Source organism: Leucoraja erinacea, chromosome 26 (assembly GCF_028641065.1).
Source record: "Leucoraja erinacea ecotype New England chromosome 26, Leri_hhj_1, whole genome shotgun sequence".
Lineage (NCBI taxonomy): Eukaryota > Metazoa > Chordata > Chondrichthyes > Rajiformes > Rajidae > Leucoraja > Leucoraja erinaceus.
In genome coordinates, this window is record NC_073402.1 from 6,174,375 (window position 1) to 6,200,520 (window position 26,146).

General features: G+C 44.5%; 1 protein-coding gene across 1 annotated transcript in view; it reads right to left on the reverse strand.

The window, feature by feature from the left end:
* The window catches only part of LOC129709609 (ephrin type-A receptor 7), a 488,630-nt gene that overhangs the window by 36,550 nt on the left and 425,934 nt on the right, over positions 1-26,146 (reverse strand). Inside the window, 1 exon segment of the mRNA XM_055656065.1 lies at positions 937-1,062. Within this exon segment, the coding sequence (XP_055512040.1) occupies positions 937-1,062 (126 nt within the window).

A 26,146-nucleotide genomic window follows, 5' to 3' on the forward strand; every position in this document is an offset into this window, starting at 1 on the left:
TGATGCAAAAGTGGGATAACATAGACCTCTGTGAGTGGGTGATCAATGTTCAGCGTGGACATGCTATATATCTCTCTATGACTGCATTGGATCTCATGGCCGGCAGACTATTTTGCCATTTATCATCAGATCTTCCTGTATTTATTAGAATTAGTCACATAACACGGAAACAGGCCCTTCGGCCCACTGTCGACCGAGATGCCCCATCTAATCTAATCCCATTTACCAATGTTTTACATATATGCCTCTAAGCCATTCCTTTCCATGTAACAGTCCAAAGGTCTTTCAAATTTAGTTTTGTTTAGAGATACAGTGCGGAAACAGGCCCTTCGGCCCACTGAGTTCGTGCTGGCCAGCTATCTTCGCACACTAACACTATCCTACACACACGAGGAACAATTTACCATCCATACCAAGGCAATTTGCCTACAAATCTGCACATCTTTGAGAGGAAACCGGAGCACCCAGAGAAAACCCACACGGGTTACGGAGAGAGCGTAGAGATTCCTGATGTACCGCACCAGCAGTCAGGATCGAACCCGGGTTTTCTGCGCTGTAAGGCAGCAACTCTACCGCTGTGCCACCCTGCTATGTTGCCATTGTACCTGCCTCAATTTGCTATGGCAATTTGTTCCATACACCCACCACTGTGCGACAAAGTTGCCACTGAGATTCCAATTAAATCTTCCTCTCTTACTTTTATTGATGTAGCAGCAATTTAGTTGTAAATTTCAATACTCTTAAATACTTCCTGCTGAGGTTGGGAACTGAGGTATCTGGGAACATTAGCATTTTCATGTAACCTTACTACTTGTGACCTTACGCTAGGATACGCTCAGTACAATTGCCGGTGTTTCTCCAACACAGGAGTGATCTGAAACCAACGATTCATTGCTCCATTTCTCTGTGCTCTTCATGTAATTAAATATCCAATACCTCCTCCGATGACTCTCTCAATCTTGATGCAGGAAAGGTCCAGTTCTTTGGCAAATAGGTGCACTGCTTGTACAGGATCATCACAGGTGTCTGGATCAATGTAGGTTCTTCGACTTGGGATCTTAACTGAAATGGAAAGATAAGAATGCAGTAAATGTGTAGGAAGAAACTGCAGATGCTGGTTTACACCGAAGATAGAGACAAAAAGCGGGAGTAACTCAGGGGGACAAGCAGCATTGCTGCAGGAAATGAATGGGTGACCTTCTCTCCAGAGATGCTGCCTGTTCCGCTGAGTTACTCCAGCATTTTGTGTCCATCTTCGAAAATGCAGTGAAGACAAGCACCCAACATCATCCAAATACTGCAGCATGTTGCCACAGGGATCTCAGCTGAGATAAGGGAATCCTATTTGTCCTCCTTAAGTACCAATCTAAACCACACGGGGAATCTTATAATTTATAATTTTATCTTATAATCTGGATTTCACTTGAATGCCACAGAAGAACACATGGAAGATGCTAAAGCACTACTCGAAGCATCGTGGACAATGAACATCCTCAACCATTACCAATCCTGAAGAATTCTCCATCGATGCTTGTGATATCTTGCAACCATGCATACGAGTTGAATGGTAACTTGTTGGCTGTAAAAAGACTATAGTGGAAATAAAGGCAGAAAGTGCTGGAGTACTTGGAGTCAATGGGTAAGGCATTCCTGGAGCAGTTGGATAGCTGATGTTTCGGGTCGGCACACGTCATTAGAGTGATAGTGACATGAGAATGTGACCTTGCGATCGTTATCTTGAGTGCCTTCCACCCACCATCCCTCCCTCCCTCGCTCCCATCTCTCCTAAATTTAATGTGGGTTTCGCTTTAGATTCATTATTGTCACGTGCGTTTTACAGCATAATTAAAACCAATTATTCTGCAAAAACATATATTTGAGTAGATCATGTTCTCTAGAGATGCTGCCTGACCTCATGAGTGACTCCAACACTTTGTCATTTTTTTGTAAATTGGCTCCTGCAGATCATTGTTTCCACATCCTTCCCCATAAATAGATGGAGTTTGGTTGATGATGATGGAAATATTTTTAATCACAAAGAAAGCATTTCTAATCAAACAGCAATCTGTGGATTTTAAACACTGGAACTATTTTAAATATATACATGGAACATAGAATAGAGGAGTCGGCACAAAACGTCGCCATTCCTTCTCTCCTTAGATGCTGCCTCACCCGCTGAGTTTCTCCAGCATTTTGTGTCTACCTTCAATTTTACCAGCATCTGCAGTTCTTTCTTAAATAAATACAGCACAGTTGCTGCCTTACAGCGTCAGAGACCCGGGTTCGATCCTGACTGTTGTGTTGAAATTTGTATGGTCTCCCTGTGACCGGGTGCTCCAGTCTCCTCCCACATTCCAAACAGGCAGGTTAATTGGCTTCAGTAAAATCACAGGATAGTGCTGGTGTACGGGGTGATCGCTGGACAGTGCGGACTCGGTGGGCCTGTTTCCACGCAGTATCTCTGAAGTCTGAAGTCACAGGAACAGGCCCTTCGGCCCACCATGTCTATGTTGTATCATGATTCCAAGTTACACTAATTTCTTGGCAACAATGTTAAATTCCTTAAATTCTCTCCGTCCTCACCACCACCCCTCCTTCTCTTCATCTTTAAATTAGTTTCACCTCCAATTTTTCCCCACTTACAATGAATGGGAATTGCCTCAAAACATTATCTCTGTTTCTCTCATCTCAGATGCCAATTGTCTTGCTGTAGTATTTATGCTCTTGTCTTGAATATTTATCATTTTCTGCTTTGAGCAAAGAAATTGAGCAAATTCAATCTGTATTGGAAAGTCAGTATTTTGATTTAAACCTGCAGGTTCTTCCTACAATTTTCGACATAATCTGTGCATAACATGATTTTTTTTAATTAGTTATTGTAGTCGCTAATTTATGCTGAAATCAGTGCAATTGAACCAAAACTTCAATCTAATATATTAAAGGGGGCAGTACAATGGTGTAGCTGGTAGAGCTGCTGCCTCGTAGTGCCAGAGACCCGGGTTCGAACCTCACATCAGGTGCTGTCTGTGTGGAGTTTGCACGGTCTCCCTGTGATCCCGTGGGTTTCCTTCAGGTACTCCGGATTCCTCCCACGTCCCAAAGAAGTGTGTGGGTTTGTAGGGTTAATTGGCCTGTAAAATTGTGAAATTGTCCCTAATGTGTAGGGAGTGGATGCGAAAGTGAGATAGCATGTAGGATATCATAGAACTCTTGTGAATGGGTGACCGATAGTCAACGTGGACCCAATAGGCCTGTTTCCTTGCAGTATCTGTAAACTAAATGTGATAAAAACAGCAAATAAGTATGTAAAATTATGAGAGGCAAAGGTAAGGTAGTCGGGCGAACCCGTTTAACCAGCGTGGAAATGCCAACCACAGGAGGCCGTAGCTTTAAGATAAGAGGGGCAAATGTTAAAGGTGATGTGCGGGGCAAGTTTGTTTACACAGTGTGGTGGAGGCAGATATGATAGTGGCATTTAAGAAGCATTTGGATATGCAGGGAATGGAGCCATATGGATCACGTGCGGGAAGAGGTGATTAGTTTTAGTTGGCATCATGTTCGGCACTGACATTGTGGGCCGAAGAGCCTGTCCCTGTGCTGTACTATTCTATGTTCTATGGTAATGTGGAATAAAAATAGTAACGTTTGCCACACAGGACACCAATAATTGATTGTCTCTCCACACCAGTAACGGTCTGCTGATGAGACATCAACATGGCAACACTCTTTTATATCAGGAGATCCACATGACAACAATTAGAATAAAGAGATCATATGACACAGAGAGACAACACATTTACTTAGTATTTTGCCAAAGAACGGTGCCAAGTTGTATGTGTGAGGTGTAGCTTGTTTTCAAATTCAATATGAAGCACTTTCCAACACTGGGTGACCTCTACACCATTTTCCAAATGGCCATAAATAGCACTGGTACTAAAATGTTGTGATAAATGTGGACATAAAACAAATGCAAGTCTAATAATTCTGATACAATACAATACGGCCTACCTAAAAACATTACCTACAGATGTCAATGCTTATTTGCATCAGATCATAAATGATCATTGGATTTGTGTCCTCGATGTAATTTATGTCCAGTCACTGCTTGGGTATGCCCGACATTCAGCTCAGCAAACTAGCTTGAGGATTGAGTAGTTTAATGTCAGCAGGCTCAGAAATGGAAAGGACTCAAATGGAGAGGCTCACCTCCATTACTGAAGAAAAGCCAACGATCCAAACGCAAATGGAACTGAAAGATACTCAAAGTTCAGTCATTAGTCGGCACCCAATTGCTGATGACCTCAGGTATTTATACCAAGTGACATATTAAATGCAGGTGTAATTCCTAATAGCTCTGGGGACGAGTGTGGAAGTATCCCTGGAGAGGAGCTCTGACCGCCGGCCCAGCAGTCTGCGGTGCTTCTGGCTGCGGCGCGGCGGGGACTTTAAATCTTCGACCGCCGGCCTGCGGCCTACACCATCTTGAAGCCGCGGCCTCCGGTGGGGAGGCACCGATTCGGGACTTATTCAGGACTTACCTGGACTTACCCTGTCTGTACATCTGGACGCCTGCAACGGCGACTGCGGAGGGTTCAAGTTCCGGCCACGGGGGAAAATGGAGGAGGACTGGCCAAATTTTGTGCCTTCCACCACAGTGATGAATGCTGTGGTGGGTGATTGTGTAATTTTTTTTTATTGTGTATTGTGTGTTTTTTTTATTGTACCGCTGCTGGCAAATTCATTTCACTGCACTTATGTGCAAGTGACGAATAAAACTTGATTGATTGATTGATTGATTGATTAATTGATTGACTGATTGATTGATCAAGTGTCTGGAGGCGTGACAGGTGTGATAGGAGCCCCCTTCCCACGGACGCCTCCTCGCGACCTCTTTGGCTGGTCCGGATACTGCTGATGAAAGTCATGGATCAGGGAGGGGTCCAGGATGTCACAGGCAGAAATCCAGCTCCTCTCCTCTGGACCGTAGCCCTCGCAGTAACCCAGGTACTGGATCCCTCTGCCACGCCACCGGGACTTCAGCAGTTGCTTCACCGCGTAGACTGGACCACCGTCAATGATGCGGGGTGACGGAGGTAGCAGAGGAGCGGGAGACAGGGAGCTGGAGGACACAGGGTTAACCCAGGATACGTGGAAGGTGGGGTGAATCCGTATAGACCGGGGCAGTTTAAGGCGGGCAGCAGAGATGATCTTGAGAATCAATGATCAATGATCTTGAGAATCGAGAATGGGCCAATAAACTGCGGTTATCTCCTGGTGGTTTCAATTAACACAAAGTTCTAGAGGGAGAGTAGAATGAAGCCATCCCAATTATTCTTCCATCAAGTGCACTGGCTTGGCGGGGCTCTTCTACTTTAACGGTGGGAATCAGACATTTCCCCCGAGCATGAAGCTTCAATAGCGCGTCTCCAAATGGTGCCGGAATGAGAGCTAGTCTGGTGGAAATAGGAGGGAAATAAACCTTGCTCACCCATAATCCCTCTCTTGCTGGGGAGCGTTGACTTTTACTGGTCCGGGACCTCCACAGTAGAGACAACACCTCTCCCGTATGTGTCTCCTGCTCTCGGCCTCGCTCAGCCTAGTGAGGCCAATCTGCATTGGCTCCCCCTCCACTGGACCAGGACTGGGATGCGTGGGGCTTCTTCTTCCCGAGGGAAGTGAGACAATGGGCTCACTATGACAAGAGGGGTGTGATGGGCAAGGACACTGGTTGAGAGCCGCTGATAGCTTGTCTCGCTTTCGTTCTCGGAGCCAGTTATCTAATCGAATGGTTAAATCAATCAGCGCGTCCAGATCGGAGGGAAGGTCCCGAGGGGCCAACTCATCCTTCAGGTTCTCGTTGAGGCCATGGATGAAGATATTGAGCAGATCGGTATCACACCAACCACTCTCTAAAGCAGTGGTTCGACAATCAATAGCGTAATCGGCAATAGAGTGTCCTCCCTGGTGGAGATGCAGCATCCTCTGGGCTGCCTCTCTTCCGACCAAAGGGTGTTGAAAATGGCATAGGCTACTTTGGAGAGTTCTGCGCTGAAGCAGGACAGTTGTAGTACTGGGACAGGAATCACCTGCAGGTAGAAGGATCGCCATGATACCTCTACGGGGTGGGAAGAACTGGTTCCAGAATGGGCTGGATGTGGTTGGAAGTGGAAGGGGCGGAGAGGCATCAGCAGAGACGAGTGGAATTGGCGGCGGTGTGAGGTGTGACAGGACCTGGCTGACAATGTTTGCCAACTGCTGGATGGTCGCTACAAGTTGGTCTATTCAAGCCTCATGGGCGCCAAGAGTGGAGCCTTGAAGTTGAATCACCGAGTCAGAAAACCCTCAGGTTCTGAGCTGGGAGTGTCAGGCTGATCAGAATTGCCTGCTGAATCCATACTGGCCAACTAACTTGTCAGCAGGCTCAGAAATGGAAAGGACTCGAATGCGGGCTGGCCGAGAATTACTGAAGAAAACCCAAAATCCAAACACGAATGGAACCGAAAGATATAGACCTGGAACCAACAGAACTCAGAACAGCCATCGATCTGACTAAATGTAGAAATGTGGAATTCTCTGCCTCAGAGGGCGGTGGAGGCCGGTTCTCTGGATGCTTTCAAGAGAGAACTAGATAGGGCTCTTAAAAATAGCTGAGTCAGGGGATATGGGGAGAAGGCAGGAACGAGGTACTGATTGGAGATGATCAGCCATGATCATATTGAATGGCGGTGCAGGCACGAAGGGCCGAATGGCCTCCTCCTGCACCTATTGTCTATTGATTAGTTGGCACCCAATTAGTGATGATATCAGGTATAAATACCAAGTGATAAATTCGGGGAGCAGATTAAATGCAGGTGTAACCCCTAATAACTCGGGGGAGGAGTGTGGAAAGAGTCTCAAGCGTCTGGAGGCGTGGCAAGTGGGACTGTGACAGTTTAGTTTAGAGATGCAGCGTGGAAACAGGCCATTCGCCCCACCGGTTCCGCGCCGACCAGCGATCACCCGATACACTAGCATCACCCTACACACTAGGGGCAATGTACAATTTTACCCATGCCAATTAACCTGCAAAACTGTACGTCTTTGGAGTGTGGGAGGAAATTGGCGATCCCGCAGAAAACCCACGTGGTCACGGGGTGAAGGAATGAACTCCGCACAGACAGCACCCCTAGTCAGGATCGAACCCGGGTCTCTGGCGCTGTAAGGCAGCAACTCTACCGCTGTGTGGCAGTTAGGAAACCCAGCTTCAGAGCGCAGGAGGAAAAGGGGAAAATTAGCAAAGAAAAGAGGAAGCACAAGGAACATTTGTTTACAATGTAGACAATGAGATTCACTGGTCAGTGTTCTGTGGTTGTTTAAATTAAAATAATTATGTGGGAAAATGAAGGGAGATGAGCGTAGGCATTGAACTATAACGTATTTGATAGGCCTGACCAACTCTCGTCATCACGTCTTAAAAAGCAGTCTTTAAGTTTCAGTGTACCACCCACCTTTAGAATTCATCTCTGGTAGACAAAAGTGCTGGAGAAACTCAGCGGGTGCAGCAGCATCTATGGAGCGAAGGAAATAGGCAACGTTTCGGCCCGAAACGTTGCCTATTTCCTTTGCTCCATAGATGCTGCTGCACCCACTGAGTTTCACCAGCACTTTTGTCTACCTTCGATTTTCCAGCATCTGCAGTTCCTTCTTAAACAGAATTTATCTCTGGCACGGAAGGACTGAATCTGCCTGATATCTGCTCTCCCCATTGATGTCCAAACGCTGCATTGTGGTGTCATAAGGATCCTGTTACATTCAAACACGTGGGGTTCTCTTATTTTTAAAGACGCTAATAAAACCGTATTTTTGGGAGGGCAAGGAGCGGCAGAGAGTATTCTGTCGGCTCTTCTGCCCACAACTGCACCAGTCCGGATAGATCGAGGCTTTGCAAAAAATGGGCAATGTGTCCATTGGTCTACCGAATCTTCTTGTATGTGCAAAACGAAACACATTTAATTGTGGAGTATGCAAAAGGTTTTTTTTGTTTCTTATATTCTTCAGCACTGTGATCATGCCATAGACTCCAATGTCAAACACTGCAGGATAGGACACAAAGTATTGCAGTAACTCAGTCGGTCAGGAGGACATTGATAAGCGATGTTTCGGGTTGGAACCCTTCTTCAGACTCCACAGGGTTCTATAGGTGCCAGAGGACACCAGCTAGCATGTAATGGAGGATGAGGAAGGGAAACGTTTTGAAATGATGTGATCTCTGGTTCACATAGAGTTTAAGCGTTAAATTTGATCTATGTGCCGATTGGAAATCTGCCATTAGCTTTCAGACGGGCAGCTTTGTAGCATTACCCCACATGATACATGATAAGGCCTGCTGAGTTATATCAAAATATTATGGTGTAATGTCTGGTATAACGTTCCTTAACCCTTCAAGCGCACGGCGGTATTGATTTTGGTGAACCAATGCAATACCATTGCTTTCATCTCTCTACTTTAACTGTGCTGCATAGGTCAATGCTCGTATCATATCATCCACACCTCATGCAATCAATCTTTGGATAACAGTGTAATCAATGCACAGCTCAGGAAAGGGCAGCGGTGTAATGGAAGGTGTTTCATTTGGAACCAAATCCAATCACAATGATCGCACGGGCGCCGAAACAAATGACCATTTTTCTGTTGACCGTCTGTTATTAATTTAGCAACATTTTGCAGCATCTAGTTAAGATGCTTTTAAAAATGGACTGAACTTAAAAAAGCTTGGCTTAAAAAAAACCTTCCCGCCATCCTATCAATTAAGATCAGCACTGCATCACCGCCAAGTGAATGTGCGGAGAAACGGTGATTTTCATTAAACAAGCTGCTCAGGATTTGTATATGATACAAAATGTCTCATTCCAAGGTAACATGCTGCTTAAAATATGATAGAGGCGCATCCAAAAAAAAGGCAGCCTGGTTAGAAAGTAAGCTATTGTCTAGTTTTAGGCAATGCTGAAAACAGTAAGTTTACAGGCAAAAAAAAATCCGTGTGTTCACAAGAGGTTCCCTGTATTCTACAGTAAACAGTGCATACCAATAACCATCATTCACTCTTCCTAATTTTCATTAAATCAATGTGATTAATTGTGGAGAAGCAGATTTGTGGCATCACAATAGTTCTTTGTGATTCCAATGTCCCAGAGGAGAGAATGCCAATGAACACAGTCAAACTCAATGGGTTTTAATTAAAGTGATTCACAAATACCTCATAAAAAACTCATCCATCCAATGTGCCAATGCAATGCCCAAGGTGTGACATGACCGATAGCTTGAGAGCAAATATTTGATATTTTCTCCATATCTGGCTCTCTGATGCCCCTATCAGGACTGTTGGAGGAGGTCATTGAACTGTGAATGAAACAAGATATTGCTCAAAATGAAGATAGGAGGAACTTAAGAAGGGTCTCAACCAGAAACATCTTCGGTCCATTCCCTCCACAGATGCTGCCTGACTCGATGAGTTACTCCAGCACTTTGTGTAATTCTCGAAATATCAATTTTGAAACAGCCTTCATTTTCTGACATTTTGTAGGTTGCTTAAGAAAGGACAAGACAGGTCAGAACTTTTTTTTCCCAGGGTAGAAATGTCAAAGACTCGGAGGTGTAACTTGAAGATAAGAGGGGCAAAGTTTAAAGGAGATGTTTGGGGTAAGTGTTTTTACATGCTGTGTAGTATGTGCATGATATGTGCTGCTAGGGGTGGAGGCAGATACAATAGTGGCATTTAAGAGGCTTGTAGATAGGCACATTGATATGCAGGTAATGGATCACGTGCTGGCAGAGGAGATTACTTAATAGGAAAGAACTGCAAATGTTGGTTTAAATCGAAGGTAGACACAAAAAGCTGGAATAACTCAACGGGACGGGCAGCATCTCTGGAGAGAAGGAATGGGTGATGTTTCGGGTCGAGACTCCAGTTAATCTTGGTTATCATGTTTGACACAAACGCTGGTTGTTAAGGGGCCCTTTCCTGAACTGTAACTGTTCTATGTTCTAGGATCCATTGGAAGCCGAGGGAAAAGACAATAAAGGTTGTTTCAGCCATTCATTCATTTCCTAGAATCCAGGAACATTGCAGAAAACTATTTGGTGACCCCTGTACTATCCTTGATCAGACTTTGCTGGCACTAAACATTATTCCCTTATCATGTAACTATACACCATAAATAGCTAGAATGTAATCATGTATTGTCTTCCAACTGACTGGATAGCACGCTACAAAAGCTTTTCACTGTACCTCGGTACATGTGATAGTAAACTAAACTGTAATTGTAACTACTCCACACCGCTTTCAGTTACGGGACGACAGTCGTCATCGGACTACTGCCCCTTGCTATCGCCCTGGTCAGAGGGTATGGCTGTCCACCAAAGATCTCCCCCTCTGCGTTGAGTCCCGTAAGTTGGCACCTCAGTTTATTGGCTCAGTCTCGATTCTCAAGATCATTACCGCTCTGCTGCCCGCCTTAAACTGCCCCGGTCTATTCACCCCACCTTCCACGTATCCCTGTGTCCTCCAGCTCCCTGTCTCCCGCTCCTCTGCTCCCTCCATCGCCCCCGCATCATTGACAGTGGTCCGGTCTACATGGTGAAGCAACTGCTGAAGTCCCAGCGGTGTGACAGAGGGATCCAGTACGTGGTTGACTGCGAGGGCTGTGGTCCAGAGGAGAGGAGTTGAATTCCTGCCTGTGAGATCCTGGACCCCTCCCTCATCCATGACTTTCATCAGCAGTATCCGGACCAGCCAAAGAGGCGTTCGTGGGGGGGGGGGAGGTGGTCTCCTGTCACACTTGCCACGCCTCCAACCACCACTTGATACTTCCACACTCGTCCCCTGAGCTATTAGGAATTACATCTGCATTTAATCTGCTCCCTTAATCTATCACTTGGTATAAATAGCTGAGATCATCACCAACTGGGTGCCGACAAATGACTGAGTTCTGTGTTCTGTAAATCTTTTCAATCTATTTATCTCAGCCAGTAATGTTTTTACAGGTGATGATTGCCATAGCTTGCTTGAAGATTATTTTGAAGAACAAAAGTACGCGTGATTATTCGAACTATGCGTTACTGCTTTTAATTCCTTGAAAAGAACCAAAATGATGGAGTATCTCAGCAGGTCAGGCAGCATCTCAGGAAAACATGGATAGGTGATGTTTCAGGTCGGGACCTTTCTTCAGACTGATCCATTGAGAGTGATTTGCCATTCATTGACTGATCTGCATCCTAACTCCATGCACCAACCTGATATCCATCCTGAGAATTCTGTCTAGCAAGAAAGTTACCACTCAGAGAATGTCATTATTGTTAATTGGATTTAGAAATATCTCTCAGCCAAATTTATATGAAACAGATTTTCATACATATCACTCACTGGGTAAAGAATAGTTTCTGAACTTTTCCTCTAATTCTAAGAACATCAATTTGATTAATGATTTCTAGATTCCTCTCTCGACCTATTCAATTATTGAAAAATTATAGTCATAGAATCATAGAAACAGGCCCTTCGACCCAACTTGCCCATACTGACCAACATGTCCCATCTACACTAGCCTTGCGTTTGGTTCATATCCCTCCAAACATGTCCTCTCCATGTTTCGGTCTAATTGTTTCTTAAACGTTGCAATAGTACCTGCCTCAACTACCTCCTCCGGCAGCAGGTTCCATACACTCACCACACTTTGTTCTAAACTAAACGCAATTAATTCATCCCTTAATCTTCTGTATTCTGTGCAAGGTTAGTTTATGTAATCTCACCTATTAACACAACTACTGATAACATTCTGGTGAATGTTCCTCTAATTTAAGTACTCGCTAGAATTTAGAAGATTGAGGGGGGGTCTTATAGAAACTTACAAAATTCTTAAGGGGTTGGACAGGCTAGATGCAGGAAGATTGTTCCCGATGTTTGGGAAGTCCAGAACAAGGGGTCACAGTTTAAGGATAAGGGAGAAATCTTTTAGGACCGAGATGAGAAAAACATTTTTCACACAGAGAGTGGTGAATCTCTGGAATTCTCTGCCACAGACGGTAGTTGAGGTCAGTTCATTGGCTATATTTAAGAGGGAGTTAGATGTGGCCCTTGTGGCTAAAGGTATCAGGGGGTATGGAGAGAAGGCAGGTACAGGATTCTGAGTTGGATGATCAGCCATGATCATATTGAATGGCGGTGCAGGCTCGAAGGGCCAAATGGCCTACTCCTGCACCTATTTTCTCTGTTTCTATGAATCTGTGTTCCCTTTTATACTCAAGTCCTCTCGTTATAACAGAAATGTGATGTCCAAGTTCTGACTGTTTGTGTTAGTTGACCTAACGCATTTGAAATCCATATATTGACATGTTTGTTCTGAATTTGTATTCATTAAAAAAAAACCTCAAATACTGTATATCTAATTTTTGTCGAACTATATGATTTCCACTGGAGCACAGCTTTGTCCAGTCTCTTAATCCATAAATAGATACTTCTATATTACATTTCATGGCTCCAATCTTTGTATCACTGACAAACTTTGATTGTGTTTTTGAAGTTATTAATAAGTATGATTTATAATTTCGGTTCCAGCACATTTCCAGATGGATCATTCCCAGACATCCCTTTCACTTTGTGCAGGAACTCATTTCCCCTCATCCCCTTTCCATTATCCAAGCCAATCTACTAACCAGGTCAATAATTTCCGTTCATTTCCATGAACTTCAATTATAGCTCATGGTCTCTTCTGAGGGGCCGTATCGAATGCATTTTGACAGGCCATATAAATTAAATCCATAGATATTTCCCTGTTTGTTGCTTTTACCTCTTCAAAATTTCAATTATGTTTGGCACACATGACTCACACTTTACAATTTCACATTAGCTTTCACTCAGCAGTTTAAAATGCTTTATGTGCTCAATCACTCTGTCCGTAATTATAGATTTCAGTAGACATTTAACTAATTGGCCTACAGTTTCTTGATTTCTCTTTCCCACACTTCCTATATCAAGAATGTAGACACGAGGAACTGCAGACGTCGGTTCACAAGAATAAGACTCAAATTGCAGGAGTTACTCTGCGGGTCAGGCAACATCGCTGGAGAGCTTGGATAGGCGACGTTTCAGGTCAGGATTCTTCTTGAGACTGAAGATGGATCCTGAGCCGAAACTCTAGAGAACATGTATAAGCGATAATTCTGTTCACGGCCCTTCTTCAGTGTTAAGAAGGGTCTTGACCCGAAGCGTCACCTATCGATGTTCTCCAGTGATGCTGCCTGACCTGCTGAGTTACTCCAGCAATGTCTTCATTCCGCTCATCAAGTCTAACCACCATTCATTTGTGCCTGATCTATCTTTCCCTCTCAACCCCATGTGCTTCACATAAGATTTTCTTCCAATATTAAAATACTAGATTTGTAGTTTTCCAATCTAAAGGAATAGACAATAGCCAGCACTGCCGTTCAATGTGATCATGGCTGATCATCCACAACCGGGCCGTTCCTGCCTTCTCCCCATATCCCCGGACTCCGCTATCTTTAAGAGCTCTATCTAACTCTCTCTTGAAAGCATCCAGAGAACCGGCCTCCACTGCCTTCTGAGGCAGAGAATTCCACAGACTCACCACTCTCTGTGAGAAAAAGTGTTTCTTTGTCTCCGTTCTAAATGGCCTACCCCTTATTCTTAAACTGTGGCCCCTGGTTCTGGACTCCCCCAACATCGGGAACATGTTTCCTGCCTCTAGCGTGTCCAAACTCTGAATAACCTTATATGTTTCAATAAGATCCCCTCTCATCCGAAATTCCAGAGTATACAATCCCAGCCACTCCATTCTATCAACATGTGACAGTCCCGCCATCCCGGGAATTAACCTGGTGAACCCACATTGCACTCCCTCAATAGCAAGAATGTCCTTCCTCAAATGTGGATACCAAAACTGCACACAATACTCCAGGTGTGGTCTCACTAGGGCCTGTGCAACTGCAGAAGGACCTCTTTGATCCTATACTCAACTCCTCTTGTTATGAAGGTCAACATGCCATTCGCTTTCTTCACTGCCTACTGCACCTGCATGCATACTTTCAGTGACTGATGAACAAGGACCCCCAGATCCTGTTGTATGTCCCCTTTTCCCAACTTGACACATTTTAGATAATAATCTGCCTTCCTGTTTTTGCCACCAAAGTGGATAACCTCACATTTATCTACATTAAACTGCATCTGCCATGCATCTGCCCACTCACCCAACCAAGTCACCCTGCATCCTCAGAGCATCCTCTTCACAGTTCACACTGCCACTCAGCTTTCCAATCCATAGGAAGAACATGGCTAAACTATCTATAATGCCTTCATACTTCCTCTTACTTTTTTGTATTAACTTTTGCAGCTCTTGCTATCCCACATATATTATCTCTACTTCTCAAGGAGCTCTCAAAGTATGAGTGCAACACCCTCTCGTTTGATTTTGTGGTACGGAGCACCTCCTTTATCCGCGGTGGTGATTTAATTTGGCAAGCAGCACTCTTATCTCCTGGGGCTGTGTATTTGAAGATCACCAATTACAGAAGACAAAATAAACTAATTTAGAGGAACGGGATAAATGTATTAAATGTCAGCCTGGTTTGAAAAAAATGATTAAATAGAGAGCTGTTTCATTACTGATGCAAATTGTTTAGCTATTTATAATTACATCTCATTAATTACTCATCAAACTGCTGTGACAGGACTGATGCGCGATGTATTATAGTGCTGAGATGTGGAATCTCGGAGGCACAACACATAGATGGCATCCTCCATAACACCAGGCCAAATAGTCACTGAGTGTTACATATCCTTGTTAGGATGTGAGAAGGATTTGTGCAAAAAGTGAAGCCAGGTCACTCATGGACAGTACCTTTAGTTTAGACCGATGATAGACACAAAATGCCGTCGCAACTCAGCGGGACAGGCAGCATCTCTGGATAGAAGGAACGGGTGACGTTTCAGGTCGAGACCCTTCTTCAGATTAGTTCCTCGCTACACCTTTGTTTTAGAGATAGCGCGTGGAAACAGGACCACGCTAAACATCGATCACCCCGTTATACTAGTTATATGTTGCATCCACTCCCTAACACACTGCGCTTGTTACTAAAGCCAATTAACTTACAAACCCGCATGTCTTAGGGATTTGGCAGGAAACCGGAGCACCCGTGGTAAACCCACGCCGTCACAGGGAGAACATACCAACTCCACACAGCCAGCACCCGTAGTTTAGCTTTAGATTTAGATTTAGGTGTATTATTGTCAGATGTACCATAACATTCCAAGCTCTCCATTCAGATCAGATATGCCATAAATAGTTACAATCTGGACAAACGTGTACAATAGATTGGTCAAAGTGGAAGATACAAGGTGCAGAATACAGTTCTTAGCATTGTAGTGTATCAGCTCCACAGACAAAGTCCAATGTCCCCAATGACGTTGTGGTGAATCGGACAGTCCCCTAGTTTAAGGAAGGAAACATTCAGGTGCCTAATAACAGAGGGGAAGAAGCTGTTCCTGTGTCTGGTCGTGTGGGCTTTAAAGCTTCTGAACCTTCTGCAGGATGGGAGCGTGGAGAAGAAGGAATGACCGGGGTGGGACAAGTCTTTGAGGTGGCTGCTTTTCCAAGGCAGTGTGAAGTGTAAATATAGTTAAAGGCAGGAAGTCTAGTCCGTGTGATGAGCTGGGGTAAATCTACAACTCTCTGCAATTTCTCGTGGTCTTGAGCAGAATTGTTCACAAACCAAGCTGCAACACAATCTGACAGTATGCTTTCACTGGTGCATCTGTAGAAGTTTGTAAGAGTCACTGGAGATGAGTAGCATTTACTCAGCTGCGTCCTCACGGCGCCAGAGACCTGGGATCGTTCCTGACCTTGTGTGCTGTCCTTGTGGAGTTTGCATACTTTCCACGTGACTGCTGCTTCACGAACAATGACGAGACAGAGTAAAGGAAGGAAATCGAGAACTTTGTGATTTAGTAGAGATATTGCTGAGCATTTTAGCTGTTGTATCGACCCAAACGCTGGTCCACAACTGATCACTGGTAATATTAATGCCGAGAAACCTGACCATTTCCACTTCTCTACCATTAAGTATATGGTCTACCATGCTTCCTAGAGTCAATAACTAGATTCTTTATCTCGTTGACATTGAAGGAGAGAGCTTATTATCCTGACACCGTGTCACAAAGTTCTCGATTTCCTTCCTGTACTCTCTCGCCATTGTTCGTGAAGCAGTGAAAGTATGCAAACTCCACAGAGACAGCACACAAGGTCAGGAACAAATCCAGGCCTCTGGCGCCGTGAGGCCGCAGCTCCAACAGCTGTACCACAGTACTTCTCCTACAAGGAAAACAAGCCAAACCACCCAATCTATCCTGAAAACTCTTATACTGAATGGCCGTGCCATTGAAGGCGAGCAGACCATACACTTCTTTGCGGCGGCACGGTGGCGCATGGGTAGAGTTGCTGCCTTACAGCGGTTACAGCGGCAGAGATCCGGGTTCGATCCCGACTACGGGTGTTGTCTGTATGCAGTTTGTACATTCTCCCCGTGACCGCGTGGGTTTTCTCCGACATCTTCGGTTTCCTCCCACACTCCAAAGACGTATAGGTTTGTAGGTTAATTGGCTTGGTGTAAATGTGAAAAATTGTCTCAAGTATGTGTGGGATAGTGTTAGTGTGGATTGCTGGTCGGTGTGGACTCGGTGGGCTTGCACGCATGGTTGCCAAGACTAGAGAGCAAGTTTGAAGGTGGGAGGGGTAAAGTTTACAGGAGATATGCAGGGCAGGTTTTCCACACAGAGTGGTGGGTGCCTGGAGGGGCAGGGTGGAGGCAGACACGATAGTGGCATTTACGAGGCCCTTTCCCGACCTGAAACATCACATATCCATGTTTTTATGAGATGCTGCCAGACCTGCTGAGTTACTCCATCATTTTATTTATTTTCAAGGAATTAAAAGCAATAACCATAGTTCGAATAATCGCACGTACGTTTGATCTTCAAAATAATCTTCAACCAGGCTATGGCAAACATCACCTGTAAAAACATTACTGGCTGAGATAAATAGATTGAAAAGATTGTGGAGGCAGATTGTGAGACTGATTTGGAATTCTACATCAAGTCAGAGGTATGACGGGGTAGAGTGGGAGTGAGGGAGAGCAACAGGGCACTGTTTTAAAGAGCCCGATGGGACAGGTATTTCAAAGAGCTCTCATAGGTATGATGAATCAAATACAGTTACAATTACAGTTTAGTTTGTCACGTGCAACGAGGTACATTGGAAAGCTTTTGTAGCGTGCTACCCAGTCAGTTGAAAGACAAAACATGATTACATTCGAGCTATTGATAGTGTATGGATACATGATAAAGGAATAATGTTTAGTGCCAGGTAAAGCCAGCAAAGTCTGTTCAACGATAGTCCGAGGGTCACCAAAGTTTTCTGCAATGTTCCTGCATTCTAGGAAATGAATGAATGGCTGAAACTAACCTCTATTGTCTTTCCCTTCTGCTTCCTAGATCCAAGAACATCGAACAGTACAATTTAGGAACAGACCCCTCAACAACCTGTGTTTGTGTCAAACATGATAACCTGGAGACAAGGATTGGGTGACGTTAAGGATCTCAACCCAAAACATAACCCATTCCTTCTCTCCAGAGATGCTGCCTTTCCTGAGTTACTCCAGCTATATGTGTCTATCCGCAGTCTCTTGTTTCTCCTTATGCCGTGAAGGTGTTGTGCCCTGGTTGTTGACCTTTAATAGAAGTTCATTCCTTGGACCAGCAATGCTGAGTGGTCTCAAAAACTGCTTATACTTCAGTATTAACTCTTATCTTTGGTGTGCACAATACTGGAAAGTACTCGAGAGTCTGAGACAGTATTTAAAGTTGAAAAGATTAATCTGTCAACTTAAACTCCCTGTGGAGCTAGAACTATTTAAAATTAACCAAATGTGCTGATTCAGCACAATTCTAAAACACCAGGAAGCTCTTCACTGATGAAAGCACGTTCTAGACAACCAGACTTTTCTCTAATCAATGGTTCGACCATCTTTTACACCAGAATAGGGCTCACGATGGAATTAAACCAACTACAAAGTAATAGGAAAAGATATAAAGTGCTGGAGTAACTCTGCGGGTCAGGCATCTGGTAGAAACAAAGAACTGCAGATGCCGTTTAATAACCCAATACTTGAAGGGGATGGAGGAGTACTTCACCTTCTAGTGCCTTCGCCCTAACCCATCTAAGACAACTGTCACTGCCTTTCACCTCAGCAGTCGGCTCGCCAATGCAAAGCTCCGAGTGTCCTTTTGTGGTAAGCCGGTGAAGGATGAAGAATTCCCCAAGTACCTCAGAGTCACCCCGGATCGTACCCTCACCTATCGTGAACACCTGAAGATGGTGGCTGATAAACTGAAGGCAATGGTCAACATCATCAGGAAACTTGCAGGCAACAGCTGGGGATCTAATGCACACACCCTCCGTACCACAAGCTTAGCCCTAGTCTACTCAACAGCCGAGTTTTGCTCAACAGCTTGGGCTAATAGCTGCCACACCAAGCGAGTTGACACTGTCCTTAACTCTGCAGTGCAGGTCATCACAGGAACGCTTAAGTCAACACCCTTGCAGTAGCTCCTTGTCCTCTCTCATATCCAGCGTACGCAGAAGGGAGAGGATGTTGAAAGATTGGTGCACCATCGAGGCTATCCCTGACCTTCCCATCCATGCTGGCTTGAACAATCTGCCCAACATGCGCCTGAAGTCCCACAAACCCTTCTGGTCTTCACCCAAATCCCCTGGAAGACTTTGACTCCAAGACTGCGTGGCGCAGAGCCAGGAAAGATGCCAACACCAACAACGGAGAGGTCATCGTAGACCCAAGAGTGAAACTACCGGGTTTTGACCTCCATCGCAAGCCATGGCTAACCCTGAACAAAATCCGCACCCTCCACGCAAGAACAAGCCTGTCACCTGCATAAGTTGGGGATGACAGACAGCCCTGCTTGTGACTGTAGACATCTAGACCAGATCATCCCACGCGTCGTGAATGACTTCCCATTGAGACTTTTCCCTGGTGGCATCAAAGCCATCCACCCAGTAACTGATCTTGTCCTGGCCTGGACGTCTACCCTTGACCTACAACTTTAGGATGTGCATGCCATACGCAAGAAGAAGACCAAAGAAAGACACAGAGTGCTGGAGTAACTCAGCGGGTCAGGCAGCATCTCTGGCGGGAAAGGATGGGTGTAATTTCGGGTTGGGACCAGGTAGCATCTTTGGATAACATGGATTGGTGATATTTTGAGCCTGGTCCCTCTTCTAAGGCTCAAATGTTTTGCTTTGTTTCTACTGAGTAATAGGAATGGAACATCAGATGGTAATAATAGGATAATTCCCAGAATAACCACATGGTGTGTTTGTAATCTCACTTCCTAAATTCACAAGTTATAGGAGCAGAATTTGTCCATTCAGCCTATCAAGTCTACTCCGCCATTCAATCATGGCTGATCTATCTCTCCCTCCTAACCTCATTCTCCTGCCTTCACCCCATAACCCCTGACACCCATAATAATCAAGAATCTATCAATCTCCACCTTAAAAATATCCATTGACGGCCTCTGCGGCCTTCTGTAGCAATGAATTCCACAGATTCACCACCCTCTGACTGAAGCAATTGCTCCTCATCTCCTTTCTAAAGGTATGCCTCACTTCTGCAGAGGCAAGCAGATGGCAGCTGATGGCGTGCAGAAGTCACACTGTATGGCACAGGAGTTATCCTGTCATTTAAAGACTATATACTGCAACTTTCTATTTCCAGTCAATTATTCACAAAGACTTTGAACATGTCTTTTTAAAGAGGGTAAATTGATTCTTGATTAAATGTTGGATAATACAATGTTAGAATGTTGGCAGCACAGTAGCGCAGCAGTAGAGTTGCTGCTTTACAGCAACAGAGACCCAGGTTCAATCCTGACTACAGGTGCTGTCTCTCCGGAGTTTGTACGATTGCCCTGTGACTGCGTGGGTTTTCTCCGGGTGCTCCGGTTTCCTCCCACATTCCAAAGTCGTACAGGTTTGCAGGCTAATTGGCTTTGGTAAGATTGTAAATTGTCCCTAGTGTGTGGAATAGTGCTAATGTGTGGGGAGATCACTAGTCAGCGCGGACTCGGTGGGCCAAAGTGCCTGTTTCCATGCTGCATCTCTAATATCTAAAGTCTGAGTGTTCCCCTTGTTCATTAAAATTGGATAAATGTGTGTTTTCTCTAGATATTTGATGAGCCCTCAGCCCATCAAGTCCATACCGACTGTTATACCCAGTTATATCAACCTTGCCTTAATTCCATTTTTATTTTCCCATCAAATGCCCCAGATTTTGGCACTCGCTGGAGAGTACCACAATTTTCAGCGATCAATTGAACTACAATCCCGCACATTTTGCGGGAGGTGCAAGCAAACTGGAGATCTCAGAGGAAATGCAGGGTGAAATAGCAAACTCCGCAAAACAAGCAAAAAGCACGCAACAAAAGCTTTTCACTGTACCTCGGTACATGTGACAATACACTGAACTGAAGTAAAACTCCACACAGAACCAACACAGCACGAGAAGCACAAATTTATCCCAGGTCAAAGAAGCTGTGAGGCAGCAGCTTCACTTGTTGCAATAGTCTAACCGACCAAAATGCAAAAAATCAGAGCAGGAGCAGAACATAAAGCACCTTGAATTGTCCATACTAGATAATAAGATTAAGGATGAATCCTTGTATCCACTTTCATGCCTTTTCTCCATATCCTTTAAAATGTAACATTGCCAACCTTGAATATGCTCAAACGTTAGGCGGTAGGAAATTTAAACGATCAAAAGCCTGTTACCTTGAGATCATGTTTTAGATTCTCGACCTTGGGAGAGAGAGAAAAAAATAATTCTCCTTCCCCTCAAGGTCTTCAGAAAGTTTATACCTTTCAAAGTGATCCTCCATCAATCTTCTATTTCCAAAGAATATAAGCCCATTCTATTTACTCTTTTCATTTTCTCAGGTCTTCCATTCCAGAAATCAATCCAGTGAACATTTGTTAGAATTGTTCTTGAAGGAAGCATGTACTAGGAAGACCATACACCCTGCAGAATACAGCGCATGCAATCTCACCAAAGTATCAAATAGTGTTTAGTTTAGTTTATTATTGTCCACGAGTACTGAAATACAGTGAAGAGCTTTTTGTTGTGTGCTATCCAGTCAGCGGAAAGACCGTACATGATTCCAATCAAGCTGTCCACAATGCACACATACAGAATAAATGGTATAATGTTTAGCACAAGATATGCTCCAGTAAAGTCCAATTAATGATAGTCCAAGGGTCTCCAATGAGGTAGATGAGAGCTCAGGACCACTCTATAGATACTGAGTGATCCTGAGCTCGAGTTACTGAGAGCATGATTCAGCTGGTTGATGACAGCTGGGGAGAAACTGTCCCTGAATCTGGAGGTGTGCATTGTCAATACTTCTATACCTCTTGCCTGATGGGAGAGGGAGGGAAGAGTGGCTGGGGCGAGACAGGTCCTTGATTATGCTGGTGGCCTTGCCGAGGCAGCGTGAGGTGTAGATGGAGTCAATGGGTGGGAGGTTCGTTTGTGTGATGGTCTGGGATGCGTCCCCAACACTGTGCAATATGTTGTGGCCCTCTACGGCACATGTATAAACGGGTGAGACTCATTGGGGACATGCCGAACTTCCTAAACCTTTTAATGGAAGTGGAGGAGTTGGTGTGCATAACGTTTACACGGTTCGGGGGGAATGGATTGGGGGAGGGGTTGAGCGGAGGGGTTTCAGGGGGAAGGGTTGGGTGGGAGGGGCTTTCCCTTTGGCTCACCATTTAAACCTTTGATTTATTTTGATTTGGCAATTAGATTATATCGGCACATTCACCTCCACAACATTCACCGCACACAAAAAATAAATATTGTTCCCGTTCTTCACTTAAACAGCTGCACAGACATCTATCATTTTATAACTCTCATTGTGTGAACCATGTTTTGTTTTGCACCCACTGCCAAGTGCACAGGCATTCTCAGGAGAGATTCACATGATTGCACAGTGAATGCTAATTCATATTGCACTGGGATATTTGAAGAGTTTTGAAGAGTCGCAAGTCGGGACATAATAATGTAGCTGTACAGGTTGCTGGTGAGATCTCATTTGGAGACCAGCGTGCAGTACTGGTCACCCAGCTTTAAGAAGAATTATATTAAATTGGAAAGGGTATTGACGAAATTCATCAGGATCAGTCTGAAGAAGTGTCCCGACCCACGTCCATTCCCTCCACAGATGCTGCCTGACCCGCTAAGTTCTTCCATCACTTTGTATTTTGCTCAAGATTCCAACATCTGCAGTTCCTTGTGTCACCAGGATGTTACCTGGACTTGAATAGCAGGGAGAGGTTGGTGAGTTCCCGATGTTGGGAGAGTCCAGAACCAGGGGTCACTGTTTAAGAATAAGGAGAAAGCCATTTAGGACTGAGATGAGGAAAAACCTTTTCACTCAGAGAGTTGTGAATCTGTGGAATTCTCTGCCCCAGAAGGACAATCCACTGGATGTATTCAAGAGAGAGTTAGATGTGGCTCTTAGGGCTAATGGAATGAAGGGATATGGAGAGAAACCAGGAATGGGGTACTGATTCTGGATGATCAGCAATGATCATATGGCTCGAAGGGCCGAATGGCCTATTTTCTATGTTACTATGATAAATTGGAATTATTTTCTTTGGAGCGTAGGAGGTTGAGGGCTGACCTTATTCAGGTGTGCAAGATCATGAAGGGTATGGATAAAGTGAACACTCAGAGCCTTTTCACAAGGCTGGAGGATTTTAAATCTAGAATGCATAGGCTTCAGGTGGGACCTCAGGAGCAACCTTTTCACTCAGAGAGTTGCCATATCTGGAATGAGCTGTTAGAGGAAGTTATAGAAGTGGATCAATTACGACCTTCAAAATACATTTGGACAGATATATGGATAGGAAGTGTTCAGGAGGTTATGGGCCACGTGTGTGTAAATAAGACTAGCACAGAATGCCAACTCATTCTGCATGGACAAGGTGGGCTGAAGGGCCTTTTTTCCATGCTATACAGCTCTGTGACCTTAGGCTTGCAAAACATAGAAACATAGAAATTAGGTGCAGGAGTAGGCCATTCGGCCCTTCGAGCCTGCACCGCCATTCAATATGATCATGGCTGATCATCCAACTCAGTATCCCGTACCTGCCTTCTCTCCATACCCCCTGATCCCCTTAGCCACAAGGGCCACATCTAACTCCCTCTTAAATATAGCCAATGAAGTGGCCTCAACTACCCTCTGTGGCAGAGAGTTCCAGAGATTCACCACTCTCTGCGTGAAAAAAGTTCTTCTCATCTCGGTTTTAAAGGATTTCCCCTTTATCCTTAAGCTGTGACCCCTTGTCCTGGACTTCCCTAACATCGGGAACAATCTTCCTGCATCTAGCCTGTCCAACCCCTTAAGAATTTTGTAAGTTTCTATAAGATCCCCTCTCAATCTTCTAAATTCTAGAGAGTATAAACCAAGTCTATCCAGTCTTTCTTCATAAGACAGTCCTGACATCCCAGGAATCAGTCTGGTGAACCGTCTCTGCACTCCCTCTATGGCAATAATGTCCTTCCTCAGATTTGGAGACCAAAACTGTACGCAATACTCCAGGTGTGGTCTCACCAAGACCCTGTACAACTGCAGTAGAAGGCCCACATGCATCAGGGGCGATGTGTATCACTGTCTTTTATTAATCTAAATGCCTTTGCAACTTCTTGTTTTCCATCTCACTATTTATATCCTATTCTTAGAGTTCAGTTTATTGTCACATGTACTGAGGTACAGTGAAAAGCTCATGTTGTGTGCTTTGTAGTTAGCGGAAAGACAGTGCATGATTACAATCGAGCCATTCGCAGCCATTCTTAGCCTTGTATTATTGTGAACTTACACTGCTGATACAAATCATTGATCAGGATGGTAAATAGCTAAGAAGCAAGCACTTGATAACCCACTAATTGTTTACTACCTTTAAAATTGGATAATTTATTCCTACACTTTGCTTTCAATATTTCTTTATTTTACTCCAAGCATCATGAGCTAAACTCGTGAGTTGCGCATTATTGGGAAATACGGGTAATAGATGGAACAGCAAGTAATTGATTGCCATGCTCCCCCTTAGAGGAGAAGTTGGATTAAATGGGGAATGACATCACCCTGTGTGTGACTGACAAGGACATTGTACCAAAGAAGCAAGGTGAACTCACACCGCAATGTCCCTGGTTGAGTCTCTGAAGTTTCCCGTAATAATTGGAATCGGATTTCACATCAGGGAACAAAATAAAATCATTTCAATCACAAAGTAATGAAAACAAAACCAGGGATGCATATTTGAATTAATCTAATGACTTTTCATGTGAGCTTTAAAGACAGGAGCAGATGGACAGGAACATCTGACTCGGCAAACCTGCTCCGACATTCATTAAGATCACGACTGATCTGATCTTGGCCTCTACCATTTTACTGCCTATTCCACGTAACCTTTGCAGCCAACATCATCAGAGACTCACACTCTCATTTCACTCCTGCCATTGGGCCTCAGAACGGTAACTTCCCAGTTCAGGAGCAGCTTCTTCCCAACAGCCATCAGGATATTAAATGCTACAACGTCCAAATAAGCTCTGAATTACATAGATTTGGGAACATTGGTTTTGTCTTTTTGCACTATTATTCTTTATGGTTTGTTTTATGTGCATGTATGCATGTTGTGTGTGTTTGTGTGTGTGTGTGTATTGTGTGTATGGTGTGTGTGTGTGTGTGTGTGTATGTGTGTGTGTGTGTGTGTGTGTGTGTGTGTGTGTGTGTGTGTGTGTGTGTGTGTGTGTGTGTGTGTGTGTGTGTGTATATATATATATATATATATATGCACACACACACACATACAGTATACATTTATATATATATAAAAGATAGACACAAAAAGGCTGGAGTAACTCATTGACAGTGGAATCCCACACAAGGAGAAACACCCTCCCCGCACCTATCCTGTCATATCCGTTCAGAATTGTAATTTTTCACAACAGTGTCGCTCTTTGATCTCAATTCCAGTGAGCACAGCCCCCTTAACTTTCCCTCACAATTCCTTCATCCCAGAAAATCTCTGATCTGCATACTCTCCTCAAAGAAGTAGGGATAAAAACCCTACACAGCTTACCAGGCATCGTCGCCACAAAACTCTGACGTGCCTTCTTACAGATCCTTGATAACAAATTATCTCAGTTTCACCAAAAGTAACTTTAACTAATTAGACCTATTTTTTTAGTTTACTTTAGATACAGCGCGGAAACAGGCTCTTCGGCCCATCAGGTCCCCGCCAACCAGCGATCCCTGCACATTAACACTATCCTATATCCACTAGGGACAATTTTTACATTTACCAAGCCAATTAACCTACAAACCTGTACGTCTTTGGAATGTGGGAGGAAGCCGAAGATCTCGGAGAAAACCCATGTACAGGTCACAGGGAGCATGTACAAACTCTGTACAGACAGCACCCGCAGTTGGGATCGAACCCGTGTCTCCAGCACTGCATTCGCAGTAAGGCAGCAATTCTACCGCTGCCCCACTATACCGCCCTATTGTTTCCTGGTTTCCACAGGCCCTTTGGCCCACCAAGTCCACGCTGACCATCGATGACCAGTTCACACTAGTTCTATGTTATCCCACTTTCTCATCCACTGTTGACACATTAGGCATAATTAACCTACTAACCCACACACCTTTGGGATTTGGGAGGAAACTAGAGAATCCAGAGAGAATCCATGCAGCCCCAGGTAGAACATGCAAACTCCACGCAGACAGCACCAGCGGTCAGGATCGAACCAGGACCTCTCGCTGTGCCACTCTGACACCCGTAATTCATTTACTGGAAAGTGAAGTTGCATTTCCTTCCATCAAAAGCATCATTGCAGAATCTGAACTTTGAAATCTCCAAACTTAAGTAATACCCACCCACCCCCTCTCTTTCTGTCCCCCCCCCTGACCTGCTGTGCACACATTTCCCCCACTATCCTGCCCCTCTTTGTCCAGCCCCCATTT